The 26,450-nt window shown below is 57.9% G+C and overlaps 1 protein-coding gene across 3 annotated transcripts; it reads left to right on the forward strand.

Annotated features, from left to right (window-relative positions):
• The first annotated feature begins 4,301 nt into the window (after positions 1-4,301).
• On the forward strand, positions 4,302-25,653 carry DRG2 (developmentally regulated GTP binding protein 2). Of its 3 annotated transcripts, none has more exons than XM_058283349.2 (13): positions 4,302-4,463; positions 8,773-8,933; positions 17,331-17,420; positions 18,005-18,065; positions 20,095-20,185; positions 20,543-20,615; positions 20,698-20,788; positions 21,457-21,554; positions 21,779-21,855; positions 22,645-22,733; positions 23,461-23,519; positions 24,701-24,754; positions 24,962-25,653. In XM_058283349.2, the coding sequence occupies exons 1-13, from the start codon at positions 4,400-4,402 to the stop codon at positions 25,046-25,048; spliced, it is 1,095 nt and encodes a 364-aa protein (XP_058139332.1). In that variant the 5' UTR covers positions 4,302-4,399; the 3' UTR covers positions 25,049-25,653. The 3 variants fall into 3 exon arrangements, with proteins under 3 accessions (XP_058139332.1, XP_058139331.1, XP_058139333.1); XM_058283348.2 differs by having other exon boundaries at positions 24,701-24,738; positions 24,962-25,300; XM_058283350.2 differs by having other exon boundaries at positions 4,313-4,463; positions 8,773-8,928; positions 24,701-24,738; positions 24,962-25,300.
• The last annotated feature ends 797 nt before the right edge of the window (positions 25,654-26,450 follow it).

Raw genomic sequence — 26,450 nt, forward strand, 5'->3', positions numbered from 1 at the left:
GGTATTTGTCATAGCAGCGCAGGCAGACTAAGACAGCTGGCTTCCCAGGTTTGGGTTTGGATAATGGAAACCTTCCAACCAGGAAGGGCGGTGGTTGCCTAGAGCAAGCTTGACGTGCAGTGATCATCCCGATCCTTGGAGATTGGGGCTGGGCAGATGCAGCAGCCAAGACGCCTGGACTCTGGAAACATGGGCACCCTCCTCCTAGGAAGCAGATATAGCTCAGTGGCTGAGCACCTGCTTCCCATGTACGAGGTCCTAGGTTCGATCTCTGGTATCTCCTAAAAAAAAAAAAGGAACCACTCCTGGGCCGTGTTCTTTCCTGCCTCTGCATCTGTACAAAACTCCCTACATTCCAAACAACTTTCACATACATCACCTTTCACCTTACAGTAACCTTGTGGAGATAGTCCCACCCACATTCTACCAAGTCATGGGGGCCCGGAACTTGCTGAAAGTCATGTGTTCGAACCTCAGCCCTGCTGTTAAACCTCTTTTTTTTTTTTAGATTTATTTTTTATTTATTTCTCTCCCCATCCTTCCCCCCACCCCCAGCTGTCTGCTCTCTGTGTCCGTTCGCTGTGTGTTCTTCTGTGACTGCTTCCATCCTTATCAGCGGCATGGGAATCTGTGCTTCTTTTTGTTGCATCATCTTGTTGGGTCAGCTCTCCGTGTGTGCGGCACCATTCCTGGGCAGGCTGCACTTTCTTTCACATTGGGCAGCTCTTCTTACGGGGTGCACTCCTTGCGCGTGGGGCTCCCCTACGCGGGGGACACCCCTGTGTGGCAGGGCACTCCTTGCACGCATCAGCACTGCGCATGGCCAGCTCCACACGGGTCAAGGAGGCCCGGGGTTTGAACCGCGGACCTCCCATGTGGTAGGCGGACGCCCTGTCCATTGGGCCAAGTCCACTTCCCTGTTAAACCTCTTGAGCCACCCTGCCAGGCACTTTGCAGGGCCTGTGACCTCAGCTTGTAAAGTGTGGATGAGAATGTCTAGCTCAAAGCTTGCAAAGCCCCTAGCCCAGAGTCTGGTGCTCAATTAATGTGAGTTGAATTAGAGGAAGGATATGAGACCCACAGAGAAGAAATGATTGATGATAGCTCTGGCAATCACTAAGAACGTATGAGCAAGCAAACTATGCACCGAGATTCTGCATATATTATTTCATTTTCCTAGCAACCAGATTTATTTCCCCATTTTTAGGATGTGGAAACAGGCTCTAAGAGGTTAAGAAATTTAACCAAGCTCACACAGCTAAGAATCTGGGGGTTGAACACAGTAGTGTAATTTACAAGGGCCCCCCTCCCCTTCCCACATTGTTTATTTAAAACATACAGAACATTTGAAATAGTTCAATAGGCGTCCACACACCCTTCCCCCTGGTTGGACAATTGTTAACACAGTGCTGCTTTCACTTCACCACACTGTCTTAGTTTGCCAGGGCTGTTGTGACAAAAACCACGGATTGGAATTCGTTTTTTTTTTTTTCGATTTATTTTTATTTATTTTTCTCCCTGCCCCCGCCCCGGTGGTCTGCTCTCTGTGTCCATTCGCTGTGCGTTCTTCTGTGTCTGCCCGAATTCTTGTCAGGCGTTACCAAGAATCTGTGTTTCTTTTTGTTGCTTCATCTTGCTGCATCAGCTCTGCGTGTGTGTGGCGCCATTCCTGGGTGGGCTGCGCTTTTCTCGCACAGGGTGGCTCTCCTTACAGGGCGCACTCCTCGCGCGTGGGGCTCCCCTTGTGTGCGGAGCACTGCGCATGGGCCAGCTGCACACGGGCCAGCAGGCCCTGGGACTGCCTGTATGGTAGGTGGACGCTCTGTCAGTTGAGTCACATCTGCTTCCCCAGGCTGGGGTTTACTGTCTTGTAGTTTTGGAGGCTGGAAGTCCAGAATCACGGTGTCGGCAAGATGGTGCCGTCTCTGCAGCCCGTAGCCCCCTGGTGGAGCCAGCTTTCTGTTGCTCAGTCTCTGCCTCCGTCACACGGCTGACCCTCTCCCCATCTGTCTTCTCCTTCTGTGCCCAAATTCCTGTTTTTAAGGACCCCAGTCATTTTGGATTAAAGCCCACCCTTATTCAGTCTGGCCTCACCTTAACTAGTAACATCTTCAAAGACGCTGTTGACAAATAGGTCGACTCCACAGCACCAGGGGTAAGAATAAAGACAGTCTCCATAGACTCACGGTCAAGAAAATGAACAGCTCCAGAAGATTCCAGTTTCGCCAATTGTCCAAAGAATGTCTTTTTAAATTTTTTTCTTTTTTTCTTTTTTTATAATTTGGGACAGAAATACAGAAAACAGCATAGAACTGATGAATAGACTAACATTGTTATAACTGCAAACACTCTTGTAAGTATCGCCCATGAAAGGGAGACAACGACCTTGTCAGCCACCCCAGATGTCATGCATGTGATCTCCCCCAAAACATCCTCCCCACAAACAAACAGAAGCCCACTAGCTGGACTTTTATGTTCATCATTACCTTCTTACCCTTCTTTGCAATTCTATTATCCGAGTATGCATCCCTAAACATTACAGTTAGCTTTGCCTTTTTTTTTTTTTGGTTATTTCTTTTTGTCTCAATTTGTAAATTCCTCCTTCCCCTGTTTTTCCCCTTGCAATTTATTTGTTGAAGAAAGTACACCATTTGTCCTCTATAGTCTCTCTGCGTCAGAATTTCGTTGATTGCAACCCCGCAATGTAACTGATTTATCACTTTTCTCTGCCCTCTGCACTTCCTGCAAATTGGTAGTTGAACCCAGAGGATTTATCAGATCCTGGTTTGATTCTGGGGGAGGAAGATTCCTTTCAGGTGGTGGTATCTTTTTCATCAGTTCAGCAAGGGTTGCAAAATGATGATATTCCAATTCTACCATTCTGTCTTTGCTTATTGTTTAAATGTTTCTAAAAAGAGAATCATACCCTCATCAGCTATTTGGTTGCCTAGTGGTATACTTCATATGAAAAGCAAGATACATTATTTTTTAATCAATTTTATTGAAATTTATTCATAAGCCATATAATCCATCCAAAGAGTACAATTAATGGCTTTTGGTACAATCACAGAGCTGTGCATTCATCATTGCAATCAATATTAGAGCATTTTCATTACTCCAAAAAGAAAATCCCCCTACTCCTTACTAGTCACCTCTCAATCCCTCTATCCTCCCCCTGCCCTGCATAATGCAAATCTACTTCTGTCTCTATAAATTTATTTGTATTTACATTTTGTACAGATGGAGTCAAGCAATATGTAGTACTTTGTGTCTGGTTTCTTTCACTTAGCATACTTCCTTTTTTTTTTTTTTAACCATTGATGGAAGGATATTCATATATTACTTTCCCTAGAGTCCAGTTTTCTTTTTATTTTTGTCCAAACATCACCACCATATTATTAACATCTTATAACATTAACGTACATTTGTTCTGTTTCAAAGAAAAACATTCTTACAAATGCACTATTAACCATACGCATTGTCTATGAGAGGTTTCGCTATGCTATACAGTCCCATGTTTCGTCTTAAAGCTTTCTTCCAAGAACTGCTTTTTGTTGTTGTTGTTTTTTGGGGGGTGGGGGCCAGAGATTGAACCCAGTACCTCTTACCTCTGAAGCAGGCACCCAACCGCTAAGCTCCACCTGCTCCCCCAAGAACAGTGCTTTGGGTTTTTTTAAAGAATGGCTTTTACTAGCTGCTTTTAAAATGTTTGAATCATAATCTGGGTAAGATTCACACGTTGCACGTAACATCTTTTCATGGAAAGCAGTCTCCCTGCTTCCCTCCTATGCCCCCAAACCTCCCAGTAATTGACAATTCCGGAAAGCCCAGGCCACTCTTCCGGCATCATAGATTTGTCTGAGGCTTCCTCATTCTAAATTCAGGAACAGTAGAGTTGGAAAGAATTTCACATATGGGATGTTGCCTACTTTACACTGCATCGCATCGTAAGAATTTGGTGTCATCCGGTAGGAATGCTAAATTGGAGAAACTAGCTAAGGTGGAAAGGAGGATCTGCTTTTAAATTACACAAAGTGGCCCGGCCACCAGGCGTTCAGCTCTGAGCCTTTTCTTTACACCACTCAAGGCTGCTCTAGCTGGGGCCCCGGAGCCCAGGTTTCATCACCCACCGAAGGTTCTCCCACGCCTGCTTCTGCCCATCACTGCCCCGCCCCGGCGCACTCTGGCCCCGCCCCACCCCGCCCCGCCGGGTCTGACGTGCGGAACCCATAGTGCGTTCAACGTCGCCCGCCCGGACCATGAATCCCGGGGCACCAGGCGCCCGCGGGGACTCTGTTCTCCGTAGGCTTCCGGGAGCAGACTGCGCGGCCGGCGCCGTCCGGCTGGAATTCCTGGAGTTGCCGCGGTTGCTTTTGGCGCGCCCAGCTCTGCTGCCGCCATGGGGATCCTGGAGAAGATCTCGGAGATCGAGAAAGAGATCGCTCGGACGCAGAAGAACAAGGGTGAGGGCTGGCCCAGCGGGGCCTTCCTTTATGCCGGCCTCAGTTTCTCTGTCTGTAAAAAGGGGGAAACTGCTCCAGCGGTAGAGCTGGATCCGGCTTGATGGCTGCGGAGACGTGCTAGGACGGTGCCGAGGCCGAAGGGCCAGCCAGGATCTGGGTCCTACAGCCTCGTCTGGCTGCAGACGGTCCCCAAGAGATCCGCTCAGTGCCAGACCGGGTGAGGCAGGGCCGGGGTTCGAACCCCAGTCTCCGATGGCCATGGCCAGGCCTGGGGAGTTCATGCTCGCCCTTCTTCTGGGGCTGGGAAGAATAGACTTAGGAGCAATAGCAGCCAGGAGCCCGCCGGGAGGGGGAATGGAGAGAGTAGGACTCTGGGAGGCTGGCAAGCCTGCGTTTGAACCTAGTTCCACCACTACCTGCTGGGAAACTTTGGAAAGCCACTTCACCTCTCAGAGCCTCAATTTCCTCATCTGCAATCGGGGATGTACCCTTATCTCCCTCCACCTTTGAAGTAGGCAGGATTCCCCCATTTACTTGTGAAGAAACTGAAGCACCCGTTTTAGCCCCCACAACTGTTAAAGTAGACAGCAGCTGCAAAGGGCTGGGTGCACGGTTAGCACTCAATATTTTAAAATAAGTACCTCACCATCGATAACAAATCATGAAACCCTAAACTCTGGCCTTCCGGTCTGAGGGCTGGAGTAACTTAGAGAGGAGAGACGGCTGGTGAAACCCAGGAAGGCTTCCATGAGGAGGCAGGACTTGAGCTGGCTGAGGGAGGGGTATTCCAGGTGAGGGGCACTGCTGAGGTATGGGAATTCAGGTGGGCATGGTGTGTTCACGGTGAGAACAGTCTAGATCAGAAGAAGGACCTGGGGTAGTTGGGAATGCAGTTGCCAAGGTGGGTGAGGCCCAGTGCCTGGGCAGTCCTGCAGTCGGGTTTGGGCTTGCAGGAGTGCGTAGCAAGGAACACAGGGTGGCTGGTCTCCATCTGCCCTCTTTTGGCTCCCTTTAGGTCTGAAGGTAGAGGCATTGGGAAGCTGAGTCCTGGCATGTTGTTTTGTTATTCATTCTTCATTCTGTAAATCTATACTGAGCACTTTCTGTGTGCTAGGCCCTGTGGTTAAAGCAGTGAACACAGCAGGCTCATCCCTGCCCATGCAGAGCTGTCCTACCAAGGGACAGTCTGTAAACTAGTAACCAAATAAGCAAGATATTTCAGCCGGAGAGCTTTGAAGACAAATCAGGGTCTTGTAGCAGAATGCCAGAGAGTGGGAGGGAGAGGCATTGAGATGGATCAGAGAGAGCCAGCATGAGGAGGGGACATTTGAGCTGAGCTGAGACCTCAGAAGGAACCAGCTGTGCAAAGATCTGGGGGAAGAGTCTTCCCGGCAGAGGGAAGACTAGTGCCGAGGCCCTGAGGCAAGGACAAGCTTGGCGGGTTCAAGGACCGGCAGGTCAGTGCGGCCAGAGTGTGGCAGTGATGGGAGAGGAGAGGAGGGGAGTGGAGATTGGAGAGGGAGGGCCAACTCGGCAGGCCCTGGTAGCTTCTGGGAAGGACTCTGGATTTTGTTCTGAAGAGACTGGGAGCCGGTGAAGGATTTTAAGCAGGGCGGAAACGTCTGATTTCTGTTTTAAAAGTATGCTCTGGCTGCTGGGGGGAGAATCATCTATAGGGAACCCAGAGGGAGTAGAAAGGCCCAGAGCAGACCCGAGACACTGCAGGCTTGGCCTAGGTGGTGGCGGTGGCGGAGGAGGAGCAAGATGTCCAAATGACTGGGACCCAGTCCCTCCCTTCAGAGGTGCTCCAGGGAGGACCGCATAGACTTGGCTGTTGTGGAAGCCATTCGCTGGCGTTCCTCACTGCTCTCCACTCACTTGTGGACTTACACCCTGAGCACCCACCCTGGGCCAGGCCAGAGCCGGGGATACAGATGGAACCGGGATAGGCCCAGCCTCTGCCCTAGTAGAGTCAGACAAGAGAAGGGAAAAGATCGTTTCAAGTAAGAGCCTTGGAAGCAGTGGACAGGGTGAAGCGGCGGGAGGGGAGGCTGGCTCCTGTGCATGCAGCAGCGGCCAGCTCTCCCCGGTGCTTTCCACGTGCTGGGCGCTGTCCTTAAGTGTTCTCTCTAGCCCTGACGAAAATCCTGTGAAGTCCTAATTACCGTTAGCACCTCTCCTTTGCCGATTGGGAAACTGAGGTGAGGATGATTAAATAACTTTTCCAGAGTAAACCAGCCAGTAGTTTGCTGGTGTTTTTTTTTTTTTAAGAGATTTTGTAGCTTTATGGAGAAATCATACAGAAAATAGAGTTCCCATTACCCTCCCACATACATAGTTTCTCCTATTATTAACACTTTACAGTTGATGAAAGAATATTATAATTGCACTATTAACTACAGTCCATAATTCACATTAGGATGCACTGTTGATTTGTACAGTCCTGTGGTTGTTATTTTTAAATTTTTATTTGAGTAATATATATACAACTTAAAATTTCCTTTTTAATCACACTCAAATTCAGGGGTGTTAACTATATTGACAACGTTGTGCTGCTTGGTTTCTGTATGTAGTGGTTGTCATGTTCACCTCACACAGCGTTGTGTTGCCTTTACCACCACCCATTACCAAAACTTCTTCATCACCCCAAACAAATTCTGTAGCCATTAAGCATGAGCCATCCCACCCTGGCCTCTGCTAACCTGTATTGTCGTTTCTGTACTATGAATTTTCTGGTTATAATTATTTTCATATCAGTAAGATCATACAATATTAGGGCAAAGATTTTGAAACACTGCCTTTTCTGTATAGACCCGCTGTTTCAAAAGAAATCCTATACGAAGGAAGAGAAAAGGGAAAGTCCTTTATAGTAAGAGTGGTGTCTATGTCCCTGTGCAAGTGGGGCAAGCCAAGAGATGAAGGCAGAAGGCAGTGGCCGGGTCCCTGGCCTCCAGGCAGAACCCTGGGTGCGTCAGCCCCGATGCCGACCAGTGTGAGACCCTGTAAGAGGCCTCGCTGTTGGCGGTGCGACTTCCACAGCGGCGAGCAGCTCCAGCACAAGGTTCAAACAACACGTAACATAGTCTTCCCTTAACATACACAGTAGCTGTGTTCCCAGAAATGCCGGCGGACAGGAAACTGCGGGAAGTGCCCTGTGTTAATGTGGAGCGGTTAGGCTCTAGGCTCCAGGGATGCTAACCCGGGCTTCCCCGCTGGGTGTCTTCCGGGAGTCGTGTGGGACGCGGGACAGTGCTTGGCTGTGCAGGACTGACTCGCCCCTTGGCGGGCAGCTGGTTTCCCTGAGCCCTGCCTGAGGACTTCTCCAGAGAGGGACGACAGAACATGCCCCCAGCAGGTGGTGCTGCCCTCATTGGGCGCCGCTCACCCAGGGTCTGAGGTCTCAGCGAGGAGACAGGATTTTATTCTCCACGAACTGAGGCGTTGAATTAGTCTGCCAAAGGGCTGCTGATGCAAAGTACCAGAAATCTGTTGGCTTTTATAGTGGGGGGTTCTCTGGGGCAAAAACTTACAGTTACAAGGCCTTAAAAAGTCCAGCTCAGGGCACCGTCAGCACAGCTTTCTCACCAAAGGCAGCGGCCACGTGTTGAAGCAAGATGGCCTTCCCCTCCAGCCTCACCTTTCCTTGAAAAGGAGGGCCCAGCCTCTTGAGGCGTTTCGCTTAAGTGATCCTGTCGTCCCCTCTCTCCTGGCATAGGGCTTGCTTCTTTCCAGGCCGCCTCTAGCAGTTTAGGCTGGGCTGCTCTCCCAATCTCAGCTGTAAGGTATCAGGCAAAATGACTCATCTCTCCCCAAAGGCCTCAGCTGTCAGAACCTTCTTTCTGTCACACGGCAGGATCAGAAATGGCAGAGCTCTCTCTTCTGTGTCTGTCTGTCCACGTGAGTCTGTTTATATCAGACCCGACAAGGGGCTGGGGACTCGACCTGCATCACACCTTACTGAGGCAGTCAAATCAAAAAGCCCTAAAAGCAGTCTTAACAGGCAATCTAATCAGAGACCCCGCAGCTGAGTTTAATGCAGTCACAGGGTACCACACCCAGAAGAACTGATTAATTTACAAATATCATCTTTCTCTTTAGGGGATTCACAAAATAATCTCAAACTGCCACAGAAGCCAATGGGGTGTTTTATGCGGAGGGGTGGCTTTTTCCTTTCCTGACCTCCTTGACAATGATTCTGTTGGTGCTGATGTCCCCGCTTAGCCCTGGGCCACGTGCAGGGCCTCATCAGACTCCCAGGGCTTGGTGACCCCGGGCACTTACCTTCCACATCTTGCCTTATGTCATTTAGCCACCGAGTATCACCTGGGCCTGCTGAAAGCAAAACTCGCCAAGTACCGGGCCCAGCTCCTGGAACCGTCCAAGTCGGCCTCGTCCAAGGGAGAGGGCTTCGATGTCATGAAGTCAGGCGATGCCCGGGTGGCGCTGATCGGCTTTCCCTCCGTGGGTAAGGTCAGTGACGGTCGCCGCTGCTCAGTGTGGGCCGAGGGAGGGAGGCAGGAGGCCATCTCCTTCCAAACCGGTGCCTGGCTGGGCCTCCCCTCACTCCCTTTCTGGGTGAGCTCCAGAGACAGAGGAGAACCACCCCCCACCCACCCCGCCAGGGGTAAGGTCCCAGGCTCCAGGTCTCCTGACCCAGGTTTCGCCCGGATGTCTTCAGGGAGTCCCGTGGGCTTTATCAACCTCACGTGGAGGGCATCTCTTTCTTCCCTCGTGCAGCGGTAGCTTAGCTTGCTCTCCCACACCCATCCGTCGTGCACCGTTTATTAAGTACCTAACCTGTGGACCGTGCAGGTGCTGGAGGTGCAGCAGCACCGAGCAGCCTTTCTGCCCACACACACCTCCCGCTCTGTGGGGAGAAAGGACGGTGGACAATAAGGCGGAGGCCGTGGGCTGTCCGTGGTGCTGAGTGCTGTGGAGAGGGCTGTGGGGCGAGGGGTGGGGGAGAGGGCCTGCTCTTGGTAAGGAAAAGCAAGGCTTCTCTGGGGCCTGGAGAAGGTGGGGAGCCTGGAATGTTCTCAGAGCCAACAGTGAGTGAGAGGCCCTTAGCCAGGAGCGCTCAGTGTTTTGAAGGGACTGGGGTAGCCGGGTAGGAGTGAGTGGCGGGGAGCACTAAGAGATAAAGTAGAGGCGGATGGCCTTTGGGCCACCTGAGGACTTTGGCTTCTCCTCTGAGTGAGGAGGGGGCCGCTGAAGGGTTTTCTTCTGGAAGGTGTGTTCTGTCGGTTAAGTTTAGTGTAAAATCCCTAATGATTTAATTTTCATGTGAGCAGTCAGGTAAGGGTCATTGCAGGGTGTGGGGCAGAAAAGGGACATGAGCAGACATTTTAAAAATAAAGTTTATTTTAGAATAGTTTTGGATTTACAGAAAAATTGTGAAGAGAGTATAAAGAATTCCTATATATACCACATCTAGTTTCCCCAATTAATAGCTTATATTAGTGTAGTCTGTCACAACTAATGAATCATTAAGGGCTCACTTATAATCTAAAGATCATACTTTATACAGATTGCCTTAGTTTTTAACCTTTTCTGACCCAGTATCCCATCGCAAATCCTGCATTCCATTTCGTTGTCATGTCCCCTGTGTTAGTCTGCTAGACTGCTGAATTAGAATATACAAGAAGAGGGTTGGCTTTTACAGGGAGTATTTATTGGCTTAAAAGCGTACAGTTCCAAGGTCGAGAAAATTGTGCAAATCAAGGCATCTCAGAGATGCTTTATCCCCAAAGACCAGCTGCTGGCAATCCTGGACTCTGGCACAGGGCGAGGCATGTGGCAGCATCTGCTGGTCTCTCCCTTTTCTTCTGACTTTCTCTTCTGGAAGCGTCTGGCTTCCGTGGCTTTCTCTCTGCTTCTGTAGTTTCCTCTCTCGGTCTTCTCTGAATTTCACTCTTTTAGAAAGGACTCCAGTAAGAGGATTCAGACCCACCCTGGGCCAGGCCTCACTGAATGACCTTGTCTAAGGTCCTTAAGTGGAGTGACCTCACCCAAAGGTCCTGCGGACGACAGGTTCACACCCACAGGAATGGATTACCTTCAAGAACAGGAGTTTCTGGGCACATAACAGCTTCAGACTATGGCTTCCCTTTCAGCTCCTCCTGGCTGTGACAGTTTTTCAGACTTGCCTTGTTTTGGATGACCTGGATGGCTTTGAGGAGGTCTGGTCAAGGGTTTTGTAGGTCGTCCCTCAATTGGGGTCTGTCTCTGGTGTTTTCCTAATGGCGAGACCAGGGTTCTGGGTTTGTGGGAGGAAGATGCAGAGTTCAAATGGCGTTCTCATTCCATCAGAGGTCCTCACTGTCGGCATGCCTTACTGCTCTTACTGACCTTGACTGCCCGACTGAGGTCGTGTGGGTCAGGTTTCTCTCTTGTAAGGTAAAGTTACTCTTTTTCCCTCTCAAACTTTCCACCCTGTACTCTTTGTGGGGAAGTCACTGCAGCCCCTGCCGGGAGGGTGGGGCATCCACATGCAACCTATGGAATTCTGCTTGCAAGACTCATCTCTTCTCCCCCAATAATTTTTTTTTTTTTTTAAGATTTATTTATCCCCCCCCACCCCGTTGTCTGTTCTCTGTGTCTATTTGCTGCATCGTTGTCTTTGTCCACTTCTGTTGTTGTCAGCGGCACGGGAATCTGTGTTTCTTTTTGTTGCGTCATCTTGCTGTGTCAGCTCTCCATGTGGGCGGCACTATTCCTGGGAAGGCTGCACTTTCTTTCATGCTGGGCAGCTCTCCTTACGGGTACAGTCCTTGTGCGTGGGGCTTCCCTACGTGGGGGACACCCCTGTGTGGTACAGCACTCCTTGCGTGCATCAGCACTGCACATGGGCCAGCTGCACACGGGTCAAGGAGGGCCCAGGGTTTGAATCGTGGACCTCCCATGTGGTAGACGGACGCCCTAACCACTGGGCCAAGTCCGCTTCCTCTCCCAATTATTTATTTGTTCAACCATTTCTTTATATCAGCATGGACTCAAGGGTAATTATTTTACACTTTGGGATATAATCCTTTACTGCCTTATTTATTCTGTAGCTCAGTTTGCTCCAGCTCTTGAGAGCTCGTTCCATAGGTACCTGTGTCCCTTTGATGTGCCTCCATCATTGTGCTTTTTTTTTTTTAAGATACATAAATCAAAAAATGTTACATAAAATCATTGTACTATTTTTGCACAACTCCTTACTTGCCAGTACTGCAAGAGGCTCCGGCCTCATCCTGTGCTTCCCCTGCCCCAGCCCTAGACCAGCCGTTCCTCTAGGGAGGCCTGGCTCCTTTTCTTGGAGAATGGTGTCAGAAGCCGGGGTGGGCACTGTAACAGTCTAGAGGCAGGCACGCTGAAAGCCAGCCGGGGCTGCTAAACTGGGCCAAGCAGCACGGACAGTGGCTGGGACCAAGGTGCACGTGGGGGACCTGGGGAGCAACTGTCCAGTTAATTCTGTTAAAAAATACATGGAAGGAAGCAGATTTGACTCAACTAATAGAGCATCCACCTACCACATGGGAAGTCCAGGGTTCACACCCAGGGCCTCCTGACCCGTGTGGAGCTGGCCCATGCGCAGTGCTGATGCGCGCAAGGAGTGCCCTGCCACGCAGGGGTGTCCCCCGCGTAGGGAAGCCCCATGCGCAAGGAGAGCGCCCTGCATGGGGAGCCGCCCCGCACAAAAGAAGCACGGCCTGCCCAGGAGTGGCGCCGGCCTGCCCAGGAGTGGCGCCGCACACACGAGAGCTGATGCAGCAAGATGACAACAAAAAGAGACACATTCCTGGTGCCGCTGACAAGAATGCAAGCAGACATAGAAGAGCACACAGTGAATGAAAACAGAGAGCAGACAACGGGGGGGGGGGAGAAAAATAAATAAATGCATCTTAAAAAGTACATGGAGGGGAGCGGGTGTAGCTCAAGTGGTTGAGCGCCTGCTTCCCATGTAGGAGGTCCCGGGTTTGAACTCCAGGATCTCCAAACACAAAACAAATGAAAGAAACCAACTCTCACTGAGGAGTGGTTATAGCTCAGTGGTTGAGCGCCTTCTTCCTATAAATGAGGTCCTGGCATCAGTACCTGGAACTGCCTGAAAAAAAAAGTGCGCCCCTCGGGGCCAGGCATGAGCGGAGTCGATAAGCTCTCCCAGGCATAAGCGCTTGCTCAGGCCGGCGGGCCTTGTGCTCTCCGTGGATTTTGTTCTGTTTGTTTTCTCCTCTGTCCGTATAATGGACATGCATGTCAGAAGTGGTGAGGGGTTGGGGGCTATCAGCTTGTTCTCTCCAACCACCCTCCCCGTTTTATATACACACATATGAAGAAAATGGGATCATGCCCACGTTTGCCACTGGCATTTGCACTTTGTCTGGGTGTCTGTCATGCTCACACACACTGAGCTCCCTCGCCTCTTGGAAGGCTGCCGAGGACTCCATGGAGTGGTGTGTCTGACCAGCAGTTCCGTCATGTCCAGCCCCGCTGACGGGTGTCTGGGTGGTCCTCGCCTTTTGCCCCAGCGCACAGGGCCGCATTCGATACCCTTGCATCTCCACTGTATCTCTGTGTCCTCGGGCTTGTGCTTCTGGAAGGGGCACGCTGAGTCGGGGTTCATGGGTTTTAAAAACTGCCATCAGCCCTGCCGTTTACCCTCCGAAGAAGCATAATTGGGGGTGGGTAGGAGTAATTGGGGACAGTTAGGAAAGGATCCCTGGTGCCTGCTCACTGACCCACAGCACGTTTGTGGCGTGTCAGAGCTGGGCAGGGGAGGGGACTGGGCATGTGCAGGTGGAGTAGACCAAGGCTCTGCCTCGCGACCTGCAGACAGAGCCCTTCCTGAGGGCATGTAAGTGCTTCTTGATCTTCAGCGACATTCTCTCCCCTGTGGGACTTGGTGGTCAGTCCCCAGCATCGTCCTTTTCATAGTCATCTGAGCCAGGTGGAATGGAGATGGGCCAGTTGCTGTGAATGAGCATTATAAACACACCGGACGTGCTTTAGATGTGCTGAAAAGGCAGGAGCGGCACCCACCCTAGGCCAAGATGACCAGCGCCTCTGGCCACTCAGGTGTGGCCAAGTCCACGCGCCCTGTCAGCCTTGACTTGGGCGTCTTACTTCAGTTTTGCACACTAAGCTAACATGGTGGGTTACCCCGTTTGCCCGTATATCGTACATGGTGGGATGCAGTCTGGGGACTGGGAGAAGGCTGCTAAGGACGGGTGTGTTGAGAATGGCGAGCAGCAGCAGCAGCAGCCAGAGAACAGAGCACGAGAGAAAACCGAAAAAGCCGATGGAGAAGGGTTCTGTGCGGACAGAAGTGGTCAAGAAAGGCTGTTCCTGCGCTTGTCCTCCCAGGGGGGCCTGCAGAAGCGGCTGGCGCAGAAGGGATGCCCGGGCAGTGGGCGGTGGTCCTGGGCCCTCATGCCTTCACTTTCCAAAAGAGGACGTGGGGACTTTGAGTTCATAGCCTCGGGGGCCGTGTCCTCTCCACCAGGACCGCCCCCAGCATCCTGGGCCCCTCCCGTGCGGGCCCCATGCTGTCAGGAGGTTCCCAGGCTGCGGTGGGGGGGGGGCTGCCTTTGCCTTCCCTTGGATGAGGGAGGGGGCTGACAAACTGATCCCCCCCAGTGGGTGCTCTCGTGGGCTGGTGGTCTCGGAGCCCCCGCAGCTCACCTGGCCCACCCCATGACCCTTGCCATAAAACGGGGGAGCCTGCCTTCTGCACACCTCTGCGGGCCTGTGCGGGGGGCCTCCCGCGTCAGGGTGCTTGTCGCCGTCCGTGCGGGCCTCCCACTGCAGCCACTGCAGGAGCCCCGGGGGAGGAGGGCCAGGCCCCACCCCAGGCGCCCCTGCGGGCTGAGCGCGCCCTTGCCTGTCAGTCCTGGGTGCTTTCTGGAACCCGCTGTCTTTCGGGCCTTTCTTATTTTCCCCAAGTTCCAAACCTGCGATAATGGTTGAAAGAACAAGAGCCACCCGCCCTCGGCCCCCACTCACCAGTGACTGCCATTTTGCCGTAACTGGTCCTTTTAGGTATGTGCAGGGACGCATTTTGTTTTTGTTTTGTTTTTGTTTTGTTTTTGAGAACTCTTTAAGAGGAAGTTGCAGACCTTTGGCCCTTCACCTCTGACCTTTAGGCTTGTACCTCCAAAGCAGAAAGAGATTTTTCCCACTTCACCACAAACTATTGTATCCCACCAACCCAAACCGACTATAATCCTCTAAGCTTGTTTTGTAGCTGGACTAGATCCTGATTTCTCCACTTACTCCAAAATGACCTTTCCAAGGCCATCTGTCCCAAAATTCATTCTGGGACCACATCTGGCACCTGTGTATTTTATCCCATAAGTCCGTTTTGTCATGCCCTTGGCTTACCTGGGGACCAGGCCCGCTGTCCTGTGCGATGTCCCTGGTCTGTCATTGTCCGGCTGCTTCTGACTTGTCCTTCCATCCCTTATACTTCCCAGGAGCCGAAAGTTAGAGCTGAAGACACGCTTGTGTCGGTCAGGTCACAGTAACAGATGGCAGGTCCCTCGCTTTTCAGCACGTCCCAGAGCCCCTGAGGGCTGCCTGGCCCCAGAACCGCTGGGTGAAGGAGGGGGTGACAGGCAGCCCCATCATAAGTCGCATTTCCCCAGGGAACTAACCTGTGGGCATTGCTGCGGCAACCTGCCAAGGGTCAGCCCCCTCCACAGCCATGTCGAGATTCTGACACCTGGATAACCCATGCCGTCGGTTTATTCGTGGCTACAGAACGGTGATTTTCTAGTTCTCTCATTCCTTCCTCACTTGTTAGCTGATGCTCTTCTCTAAAGCAGCACTTCCTCTCATCCACGGGGCTCCATGGACACCGTGAGGAACGGATCCTCCTGGAAAGGCCGCGAGGAGCCTCAGTGTGGCCCGTTAGGCACCAGCCGTGCTGGCGCTTTCATGCCTGTTTCCCAGCGTGCTGGGGGGGTGGGTTTTGTTCAGGCTGGAGCCCTTGTGGGTGTCATTATGGACTCCTTCGTTTTAGGTTTTTCTTTCTTTCTTTCTTTTATTTATTTTTTTTAAGTTTATTTCTTTCTCTCCCCTCCCCCCCCACCTCAGTTGTCTGTTCTCTGTGTCTATTTGCTGTGTCTTCTTTTTCCGCTTCTATTATCAGTGGCAATCTGTGTTTCTTTTTGTTGCGTCATCCTGCTGTGTCAGCTCTCCGTGTGTGTGGCATCATTCCTGGGCAGGCTGCGCTTTCTTTGGCGCTGGGCGGCTCTCCTTACGGGCGCACTCCTTGCGCGTGGGGCTCCCCTACACAGGGACACCCCTGCGTGGCAGAGCACTCCTTGCGCGCATCAGCACTGCGCATGGGCCAGCTCTGCACGGGTCAAGGAGGCCCGGGGTTTGAACCGCAGACCTCCCATGTGGTAGACGGACGCCCTAACCATTTGGCCAAGTCCGCCACCTTAGGTTTTTCTTTCACTTTGCTTTTCTTCATTTGCCAAGGCCGCTGTGGCAAGTACCGCGGACCAGTTGGCTTAAACAAGCACTTCCTGTCCCCCTGCCCAGGAGGCTGGCAGCCAGCAGCAGCTGCCAGCAGGCTGCGCCGGCCCTGAAGCCGGCGTTCTTAAGCCCTGACCTCCGCCCCCTCCCGGGCCGGCTCCCCCGTCTGACTCCTGCTGTGCCCCCACTTCCCCCACTTAGAGGACTCCAGGCTAGTGGACCGAGGCCCCGTCTGATTCACAGCCCCTCTAGAGGTGCTCCCTACAAGTGGGCGTGCCTCACAGGGCCGGCTCCAGCCCTCGAACTTGTCTTTGGGGGAGACGGTCTTCCACCCACTGCACTTCCCAACCAGCCAAGGACTGGGGACTCATCAGGCCCCTTGGCGTCTGGGGCCTGGGGCCAGGTCCTGCCCACCCAGCTGGGAGTAGGAGTCCTCCAACCACGGGGGGACCCAGGACACACCCACGGAGGCTGGCCAGACTGGGGTGTCCCCGAGATTGGTCTTCGGGGCAAGGGTGTCCGCGTGTGTCTCAACAGCCGCTGCTTTCAGGCCCCCGGGCTGGCCACACCTGTCTCTCCCTCCAGGTTTTTGTCCTCCCTTGAGTTTCCAAGAGGTACCGGGCGCTGAGTTTTCAGGATTTCCTTCATGTGCCCGCACGGGGCCCCAGAGACTCTGAGGGTGTGAGGCTGAGCTGTGCCCACCCAGCCTAGAGCCTCGGCCTCTGGCCTGGACCCCTGCTGATCAGGCGGGCATGCGGCAGGGGCCGCTCTTCCCTTCCTGGCTCGGCCCTCCATCCACCACGGCCATCTCCAAGGCCTCACTGCGTTCCAGGCCAGGCTCGTGGTGTGCTGTCTCCTCTCACCCCTGCCCAGTACTGGGAGGTCAAGGTCACTGGGACAGTGCCCATTTTACAGAGTACGGCGACGCTCAGAGGTGCCCCCGGCAGAGGCGGGATCCAGAGCCAGGCCTCTGGCTCCCAGCCACGCTGCGGGCTCAGGCCCCCGTGAATCGTCACCCGTGCCCACGGCCGAGTCCCTGCCGGCCCAGCCGGCCCACTCCCCCCAGCGTTCTCAGCTCAGGCTGGAGGGTTGAGCGCTCCTTGCACAGCTTGCCCAAGCCCAGTGCGTCACCCAGGAGGCTCCAGAGGGTCGTGTGGAGCGGGGAGCGGCCCTCGACCTACGAGGGAAACCCGTTTAGACCAGGTCCCCTGCCCCACCAAGGCAGGGACCTCTGCAGACTGGAGCGGTTGCTCCCTTCACGCCCCATCGCCAGGCCGGGCCGGGGGGGGGGCCGGGCGGTGGGCAGGGCAGCTCTTCCTCCGTCCCGCAGGCTGCCGGCCCGTGGGGCTTCTCTGTGGAAGCTGGAGGGAGCACCTGATGGAATGCTCCCCTTCTGTGTCCTAGTCCACCTTCCTGAGCCTGATGACCTCCACGGCCAGCGAAGCCGCGTCCTACGAGTTCACCACCCTGACGTGCATCCCTGGGGTCATTGAAGTAAGTCTGCTCGGCCAGGGGGACGGGCCGCGTGTGCGTGTGCCCGCAGCTGCGTGCCGCCTCGTGCGTGTGCCTGGGTAGGTGTGTGTACGTCTGAGGTGGGCGGCCTGCGGGGAGCAGCTCAGACACAAGGTTCTTGGCCCTCCAGCCAGTGCCGGGAGACAGGCTGGCCTCTGGCAGCTCTCCCCGATGCCCCCTTGCCCCCCGCCCACCCCACCCCAGGCCTGCTCGTTATTGGCTCCTCGTCTGGACCCTGCCGTTTCCCGTAAGCGTCAGCTGTGGGTCCAGCCACAGACGCCATGGCCTAGAGTCTGCCGGGGCAAAGCAGTTAATGTGTGAAGAGCCCTTACTGCTTGGGACAGCTGCTGCTGACCACAGAGCTGGAGTCCCTCCCCAGGGGCCCCTTGGCCCCGCCGATCTGGCCTGTGCCCGGGCACGGGCGGTGACAATGCTCAGACTGGGTTTCCCACAGGCGGCCCCTGAGCCGCGGTGGTGCTGGGGGTCCAGGAGCCGCCTCCAGTGTGGCAGCCGTAGGCCCTGCTGCCGGCACACCTCCCCACTCGGCCTTCTCCTCTGCATCCTAGTACAAAGGAGCCAACATCCAGCTCCTGGACCTTCCTGGGATCATCGAGGGCGCAGCACAAGGTGAGAGACGATGGAGCACGGGCGGGCCAGGGCCGCGTGAGCCCCTGCTGGGCCATGGGGGCTGCTCGTGGGCGGGAGAGCACCGCCTCCCGGGCCCAGGGCCCGGCCTCCCTCAGGGCCTCTGGCCTTGGCCAGTTCTGGGAGCTGCCCCAGCAGGTGGTGGCCCGCCTCAGAGCCAAGGAAACTGAGGTCCAGAGAGGGGAGTGACCTGCCCAGGGTCACATGGCTTATAGGACGACTTGCATTCCTGGCTTCCTGTCAGGCCGCTGACAGCCCCCTGGGAGGTGCACTCTTGTTAGCTGTCTCGCTCAGACCGCGCTCCTCTCTTAGAGTCCTTGCTGGGTGTTAGCCAAAGGGGTGCTGATGCAAATACCAGAAATTGGCTGGTTTTTATAAAGGGTATTTATTTGATAGAAGCTTACAGATACCAGGCCATAAAGCATAAGTTACTTCCCTCACCAAAGTCTATTTCCATATGTTGGGGCAAGATGGCTGCGGACCTCTGCCAGGGTCCAGGCTTCCTGGGCTCCTCTGGGCTCAGCTCCTCTGTTTTCTCCACAAGGGCAGCTGTAGACTATCAGGTGAATGGCTCTGTCTCTTTCCCCAGGCCTCCAGCTTAAGGCTTCACCATCAAACTCCCAACATCAAAACTCCAACATTAAGAACCTTCAGCTCTGTCCTTTGCCAGGCCTTTTACCTGAGAGTCCCCACCCACCAAGGGGCGGAGACTCAACGCCCTACTGGCACAAGAGGTTTACATAAATACAGAATCAAGTAAATCTATGACTTCAATATAATCTCATGTGCCCAGAGGAAAAGACCAGTTTACAAACATAATCCAATATTTCTTTTTGGAATTCATCGATAACATCACACTGCTGTACTGGGCTTTTTGGTTGGTTGGTTTTTGTTGAGGAGGGGACTTGCCAGGGGCTCTGACGGCAGGTGGCTGCGGTAGTGGAGGCCTTCCAAGGCGCTTCCCAGCCGGTGTTCCCGAGCCGGCGCAGGCACGTCGTCCTCCGCATCCCCGGCGTCAGGGCTGTTCTCGTGCCCGCTCCGTGGCCGAGGCCCCTGGGAGGCGTGCGGTTCAAGGACTGGCCCAGGTCACTGTCAGACTGAAGTGGCCGAGAGCAGGCTTGAGCCTGCCCTGGTGGCAGCCTCCTCCCCGGGGCCCACGGCCTTTGTGCCACCTTCCCCTGCACCCTCCCGGCCCCGACTGGCCCCTCCCAGTCCTGCCTACTCCACTGAGTCGAGGCGGGGTGGGAGTGTGGTGGCCGCAGGAAGCTGCTGTCCCGGCCAGCGCGTCCCCCTCGGGCCCTGGTCGGGCCCTCTGCGGCGGGGTGAGCACTGTGCTAGGAGCCAGGGGGCAGCAGGCCGCGCCCCCTCGTCCCCAGGTGCGGGAGGCAGGCCTTGCCCTAGGCCCCAACCCCCGGATCCCGGGGCTGCTCCTCATCCCCAGCTCGTCCCCAGCTCGCTGTGGCCCTGGCACGGGGCCAGCCACCCTGGCGGCCTGAGGGGAAGGGGTCTGCGCATGGTCTCCTGCCCACAGCCAGGGCGCTTCTGCCCCAGTGCAGGAGGGGCAGGCTCTGCGGCCTGCGCTCCAGCGGGGACAGGTTCAGGGTCCGATCCGGGCACCGCATGCGCCAGCCTTATGATCGTGGGCAAGTTGTAGGGTGTCTCCAAGCCCCGCCTCAGTTTCCTCACCTGTGAAACGGGCGTCACAGCACTTCCCTCAGAGCAGAGTTTTTGGGATTAAGTGAGGAAACGTGATTCACAAAGCACTTAGCGCAGGGCCTGCCACACGAGGTGCAGCAAGTGCCAGCTGGGGCTGTCCTGTTTCTCCAGCAAAGGGGGTTGCCCAGTTTCCTGCTAACGTGAGCCCCCACGAGAAAAGAGAAAGCGGGTGAAAGGGCAAGCAGGCCCCAGCCCAGAGGTTGGCGGGGGGCAGGGACATGGCAGGTCTGTGAGGGGTGGTCGCCCAGGTGCCCTGCGCCTCCGAAGACACGACCCCTCCCTCCCACCCGTCCAGGGAAAGGCCGTGGCCGGCAGGTGATCGCCGTGGCCCGCACCGCGGACGTCGTCATCATGATGCTGGATGCCACAAAGGGGGAGGTGCAGAGGTCCGTGGGCCGAGGGCGGGCAGGTGGGGGGGGGGCCCCTGGCAGCACAGACACCCGGGCCCCAGGAGCGAGGCCGGCCCGGCTCCTCCTGCAGAGGCCTGGCTGCCCCTGGTCACTGCCACCAGGAACGTGCAGAGGCGCCAGCCCGCCCCCGCCAGCCACAGGGATTCCAGCACAGACCAGTGGGGGCCAGAGGGAGACCCCCTCCCCAGGTCACCTAACAGAGGCTCATGCCACTTGGCTCGGCACTCCAGGCGCTGAGCAGCCGGGGCTCCCGGCCTCTGCCGGCGCGGGGGGTGGCGGGGGCAGCTGGCCTCGGGGGAGCCCGTGACGGGCTCTCGCCGCGGCTCCGCGCAGGTCGCTGCTGGAGAAGGAGCTGGAGTCGGTGGGCATCCGCCTCAACAAGCGCAAGCCCAACCTCTACTTCAAGGTGAGGCCCCGGCCGGCGGGGGGAGGAGGGGGCTGCGCCGTGCCCTCCTGCAGCGCCCTCGCCTCTCGCCTCTCGCCTCCAGCCCAAGAAAGGCGGTGGCATCTCCTTCAACTCCACCGTCACGCTGACCCAGTGCTCGGAAAAGCTGGTGCAGCTCATCCTGCACGAGTACAGTATCCTCCCGGAGGAGAGGCGGGCCGCGGCGGCCGGGGCAGGGCGGGCGCTTGCTGGTGCCTCCCCCGTGGCAGTGCCCGTTTCGAGAGGACAGTGACAGAGGCCCTGCCTGCAAGGCCTGGCCCAGCCCTGGGGCACATGCGGGACATGGCTCTGAGGGCCGGGTTGCTGGCTGGAAAGGTCTCAGTTCTAGAAGGAAGGCTGCGTGCACCCCTCTAGGTGTCTGAGGGCAAGGGGAGGGCCTGGGCAGAGCAGGCTCACAGCAGGACAGGCTCCTGGCGTGGGCCTGAGCTCCTCATCGCCAGAGGAGTCCAAGTAGAGGGTGCATGGCCCAGCTGGGGGGGAGTGCTGCACGGAGAAGCTGGCTTAGACCAGCCGTTTTCAGACCAGGCTCCTTTTGCTGAAACCCAGGATTCCACAGAGGAACTTGGGGGATTCTAGAAAATACGTTTTCTTCTCTGCCTCACAGGAAAGATCTAAACGGTTGATTCAAACTTTTACGTACGTGGTCCCTTTTTAAAAATAAAAGAGGGGAGAATCCCCAGGCTTGGGCATCTCGTGAAACCTGCGGGGCAGGCACCCGCCCAGCCCTAGCCCCGTGCAGCCCCGGCCGTGTCCTGGCCGAGGCAGAGCTGCCCTGGGGTCTTGCCCTTAACCCCAGCCTCAGAGATTTTCAACGCGGAGGTGCTCTTCCGAGAGGACTGCTCCCCAGACGAGTTCATCGACGTCATCGTGGGCAACCGCGTGTACATGCCCTGCTTGTATGTAAGTGGGGCCGGCGCCCGGGCTCGCCCGCCGCTCCCTTCAGAAGGCCAGGAGGCGCCGTGGGAGGCTGGCGCTCGCTCCCCGTGCCTTCCCATCCCTCAGCTGGGGAGCCAGGGAGTGGGCGCCCAATGGGCTCCCAAGGGAGGCGCTGGCAAGTGCGGCACGCGGCCTCCGCCCAGCCCCTTGTTCCTTGCCTTCCCCGATCCCCCTCCCCTGACACCCAGGTCTACAACAAAATCGACCAGATCTCCATGGAGGAGGTGGACCGCCTGGCGCGAAGGCCCCACAGCGTGGTCATCAGGTGAGGCCTGGACAGGGGCCGTCGCCTCGCCAGCCCTGAGTCCCCACGTCCAGGGGGCTTTGGTTAGGGACAGGCGTGGGCATCACCCACAGGGGCTGAGAAGGTCAGAGGGCCTGGTGGCTTAGCGCTCGACCACGGCCCTGAGCAGCCCCGGGTGCGAGCCAAACTGGCGCTCTGGAAGACGTGGCTTCTGGCCAAGCCCAGCTCGGGAGGGAAGGGAGGAGCGAAGTCCCCAGTGGCCTCCCTCCTGGCCAGGCGGTTCCTTGGAGTGCCAGCTGCTCTCCGGCCTACTGCTGTCTGGGCACCCCGCCTCCTGGGCGTCCTCCGTGCGGTGGGCTGCTCCTGTGCTCCCCTCTGCTGGTTTCCCAGCTCGCCCACGGCGCTCCGCAGCTTCTCAGCGAGGAGACCGAGTTGGGGGACGGGTCCCGGGCCAGGGCTGCTTCCAGGCCGCCCCACCAGCCATAGAGCCATGTCAGGCCAGGTCCCCTCATGTCTGGCTGCCCAGCTGTTCCCTCTTCCCTAGGCGGAAGTCCCCGCTGGGCTGCCCAGGGCCACGTGGGCACCCCTCCTCTCCCAGCACCCATCCTCCCCCGGAGAGACGGCAGGCTGTACCAGGTGTGACCGTGCCGGGAGGAGGCAGCAGCCACTGCAGCGTCCAGCTGCCCTCAGAATGGGGCTTGCCTCCCCTGCCTGCTGGCAGGGCAACCCCAGCTTGGCCCCCGTGCCCCAGCCAGATGGTGGCTGGGCCCCTCCAACCCTCCCCGCCTGACTGGCCACCCCCTCCTGCAGCTGCGGCATGAAGCTGAACCTGGACTACCTTCTGGAAATGCTCTGGGAGTACCTGGCCCTCACCTGCATCTATACCAAGAAGAGGGGACGTGAGTGGCTCCATGCACTGGGGAGGGCCCGGGCTCCCTGCTGGGGGCCCTGCACTTGCCTCGAGCTATCCTAGCCCCGGAGCCCAGGCTGGGAGAGCCCGTGGCCGCAGCCCTCCTGCTGGGACGAGGCCAGTGCGCACGCAGGGCTGCCGGCTGAGGGTGCCCTGGGGGCGGAGGGTGAAGCCACGGGCCGGGTCTTGGCGTTCCTGTGGGTGCAGCAGCAGCCCTCCTGTCCATGGCTGTCGCTGTGGGTGGTGGGGTTTGCGGGGAGCCTGCTCCCCGGCTCAGCAGCTGCCTTCCCAGTTATTCTGGGAGCCACCCGCTCCCCATGCCATGCTCACTCACACTCCTGGGGGCCAGCAGCCGAGGTTTTGGAACTTGGCACCAGCACAGCATCCCCTGACAATGCCAGTAGCTGTCCCCTTCTTGCCACAGCGCCCAGGGGCCCTGAGTACCACTTACTTGCTTTCTGGTGCAGCTTCAGTGGCTGGTGGAGTGACAGGCGCTTGGAATCCTGGACTTCATTTTAATTTTCGGTGTTAAGGTCAAGGGCATAGAAGACGTCCCAGGGGTCTATACTGAGGGGTCCCGAGTAGCAGGGGAGGTTAGGCAGAGGCCAGGACCAGAAGGGCCTCTGCCCAACGTGCCCGTCCGGAAGGGGCTCAGCTTCTTTAGAGCAGCCGCGGGCGCATGGGCAGGCTTGACTCTCGCCCCTCCGCCCGCGCAGAGAGGCCCGACTTCACCGACGCCATCATTCTCCGGAAAGGGGCTTCTGTGGAGCACGTGGTGAGTGACGGGCCCTGCCCAGACTTGGGTCGATGGTGGAGGCGGGGACTTCTCCCGGCGGCCTGTGAGAGGCCCAGGCCCAGAGGAGCACGGCTGCTGGGTGGGCCTGCAGGCTGAGCCGGCGGGCTCAGGGAGAGTGGGGACCCGCCTGTCCCCACCTCTGCTGAAGGTGCAGGCGTCACCCTGTAGCCAGGTGACCCCGGGAGCCGTCCCTCGGCTGCGAGCCTGTCCTGTGTTTCCTAGGGCACCCGGGCCTGACAGGAGCAGGTGACGGCCCAGAGGTGCTGTCCAGCGTGGCTCCTGCTCCCACAGTGACCTCCCCGGGCTTCCGTCTCTTAGGTTTTGAGTTGCAGGGTCTTGCGGTGAAGGCAGGGTGCTGGGAGACCCAGCCGTCCCCTCCACGCCTTAGAAGGTTGGTGGCGGGTGGGCTCATTGGTTCGTCCGTTCAGCAAGTTCAGCCTAGAGCCGGCCTGGGGTACCGACGCCGAGGGGCACACGCAGGTCTGAAAGTGGCGCGCTGGGGACTCCCCTCTGTCCTCGGAAGCCCCTCGGGCCCCCATGGACCTCCAAGCTCCACCCCAGGCCACGACTGCAGTGTCCTCTGCCTGGGGCCCAGCAGCCCGCCCCGCTGGGCCTGTGTGCAGGGCCCTTCCTGGGGCTGCCTGGAAACGGGCACGGGCAAGCGTGTCCACCCTCTGGGGTCCTTGGCCTCTTGCCCAAGGGGACACGTGCCTTCAGCCACTCTGAAAGGAAGGAGGAGGAGAGAGGTGCTCCACGCGGGGGAGAGCAGGGGCGAAGGCCCGGGGCAGGGGAGGGCGTGGGCGCGCTGGCTCTCCGCGGTCAGCTGGTGTGGCTGTCGGGGCTGTGCGTTTGGCGCCTGGCCGGCCGGGCCCCTTCCAGCCGGGCCTGGACGCCCCGAGAGCGTGGGCCAAGGGGAAGCAGCATGCGCGGCCTTCTCCCTGCCCCCCTCCAGTGCGCCCACCTGTCACCATGGCAACCCCGAGGCCTGTCCCAGCTCCCCTTGCGCTCTGGAGGATGCAGGCCGGGGGCTCGGGCGGGTCAGGCCCACGCTGTGCTCCACGCTGAGGGGCCCAGGGCGGTGTCCCGAAGAGCCCCGCCTCCTGGGGTCAGCGTGGGGAGCCGCAGAGCTCGGGCTCCTCCTGACCCCCTCCCTCCACCAGTGCCACCGGATCCACCGGTCCCTCGCCAGCCAGTTCAAGTATGCCCTGGTGTGGGTGAGTCCCGGGCAGGGCTGGACAGGCAGGGAGCCCACCCCTGGGAGAGGGTCAGACCCCTGGGAGACCGGGAGGCGGCCTCTGGGGTTCTCCAGGCCTGGGCCCCTGCTTGACTGACGTGCCCACCACCCACCTTCCTCCGGGGTGTGTCCTGGGTGGGGCCCACCCCTCTGCGAGGCCCGTCACTCACAACCCCCCACACCCCAGGGCACCAGCACCAAGTACAGCCCCCAGCGGGTGGGCCTCACGCACACCATGGAGCACGAGGACGTCATCCAGATTGTCAAGAAGTAGTGCCCCCGCCGCCTGCCTGCTGGGCACCCACGGGACCCACCCACGCCCGGCAGGAAATCCAGATGCACGCCCCAGGGAGCGGCCCTCGCGTCTCGGCTCTTTCCAGAAGTTTCTTCCGTAGACAGATGAAGCAAAGTGTTGGGACAGAGGGATCAAGGTGGGGGGCTGGCCCTGGGTGTGGACCCCTGGGCCGGCCACCCCCCAAGCCCCTTTGGGCTCTGAGGGAGCAGTTTGCGCCCCCAGCCCCATGCGGGCTCGTGCAGATCCTCGCGTGGGCAGGGGTGTCGGCACCTGGCCCTCGGCTCCGCCGGTTTCCCTGGCACGGGGGCCGGGGGGAGGGGGCTCCCCAGGATGAGACCCCTGGCTGTCCCCGCCTCCGGGGCTGTCCCGTGGTGGACACCAGGGCGGTCAGGGACTGGGGAGGCCCAGCCACTCCCTGCCGGCCTGCGTGCGCCCTGAAGTGCCTCCCCTCAAAGCCCCTGCCCGGGCAGCCCCCGCCCAGCACCAAGCCGCCGGGCCCCCGGCCCTGCCCACTCGCGGCGGCGCCCTCGGCCCCCAAGCCCCGGCCCTTGGCTCGCCTTTTGGAAATAAAGGATGGAAAACGGTCCCCGTGCTGACGACGAGACATGCTGGTGCTTTGCGCAGATCCGGCGAGCTCAGCCGTGGGGTTGCGCGGGTGGGCCAGGAGCGGAGGGGGCCAGCCCCGAGCCTGGGGCCATGGAGAAGGGGTGCAGCCTCCGCGGAGGAGGGCAGCATCCGGAAGGCCCTGTGGGGCAGCGTGGGGCAGGCAGCCCGGCCGTGCCTGTCCCCGGGGCAGCAGGCCCTGGCCTGGCCAGGGCAGAGGCAGCGTTGGAGCTGCGATTGGGTGCCAGGGGCGGGACGGGGCATCTCGCCAGCAGCCTGAGGGGCCGGGACCCCACCCTTGTTCTCCAGGTGCTGAGGTGGAGGCCCACGGGGGCCGCACCTGCCCCGGGTGGTGTCCACGTGCACCCGCCTGAGGGCCGGGCAGCCTCCGGGAGCAGGTGTGCCTCGGGGGGCCAGCCCCGCTGGGCACCGGGCCGGCGGCGGGCGCGGGTGCTCCCCTGGGCCCGGCTGGAGCGGGAGGAGCCCGGCGGCCCAGCCCTGCAGGCTGTTCTGCTCCCCTGTCAGCTGCTCAGGCCCCTCTCCAGAGACAAAGCAGAAATAATAGAGCCCATGAAATATGCATGGGCCCCAGGCGGCCGGCGTGGGCCGGGCCTCCCTGCCCCGCAGCCCGGAGCCGCTCGGCTGGGCCCGGCGCCCACCAGCCACAGGACCCCCACTCGGCGGCATGCAGGCGGGCAGCAGGCCGCGGCGCCCAGGTAGGGGAGCGGCCCGGGGCGAGGCGCAAGGGGACAGGCTGGGGGGGGTAGCTGGGCGGGAG

This window comes from Dasypus novemcinctus, chromosome 21, assembly GCF_030445035.2.
Source record: "Dasypus novemcinctus isolate mDasNov1 chromosome 21, mDasNov1.1.hap2, whole genome shotgun sequence".
In the NCBI taxonomy this organism is placed as follows: Eukaryota; Metazoa; Chordata; class Mammalia; order Cingulata; family Dasypodidae; genus Dasypus; species Dasypus novemcinctus.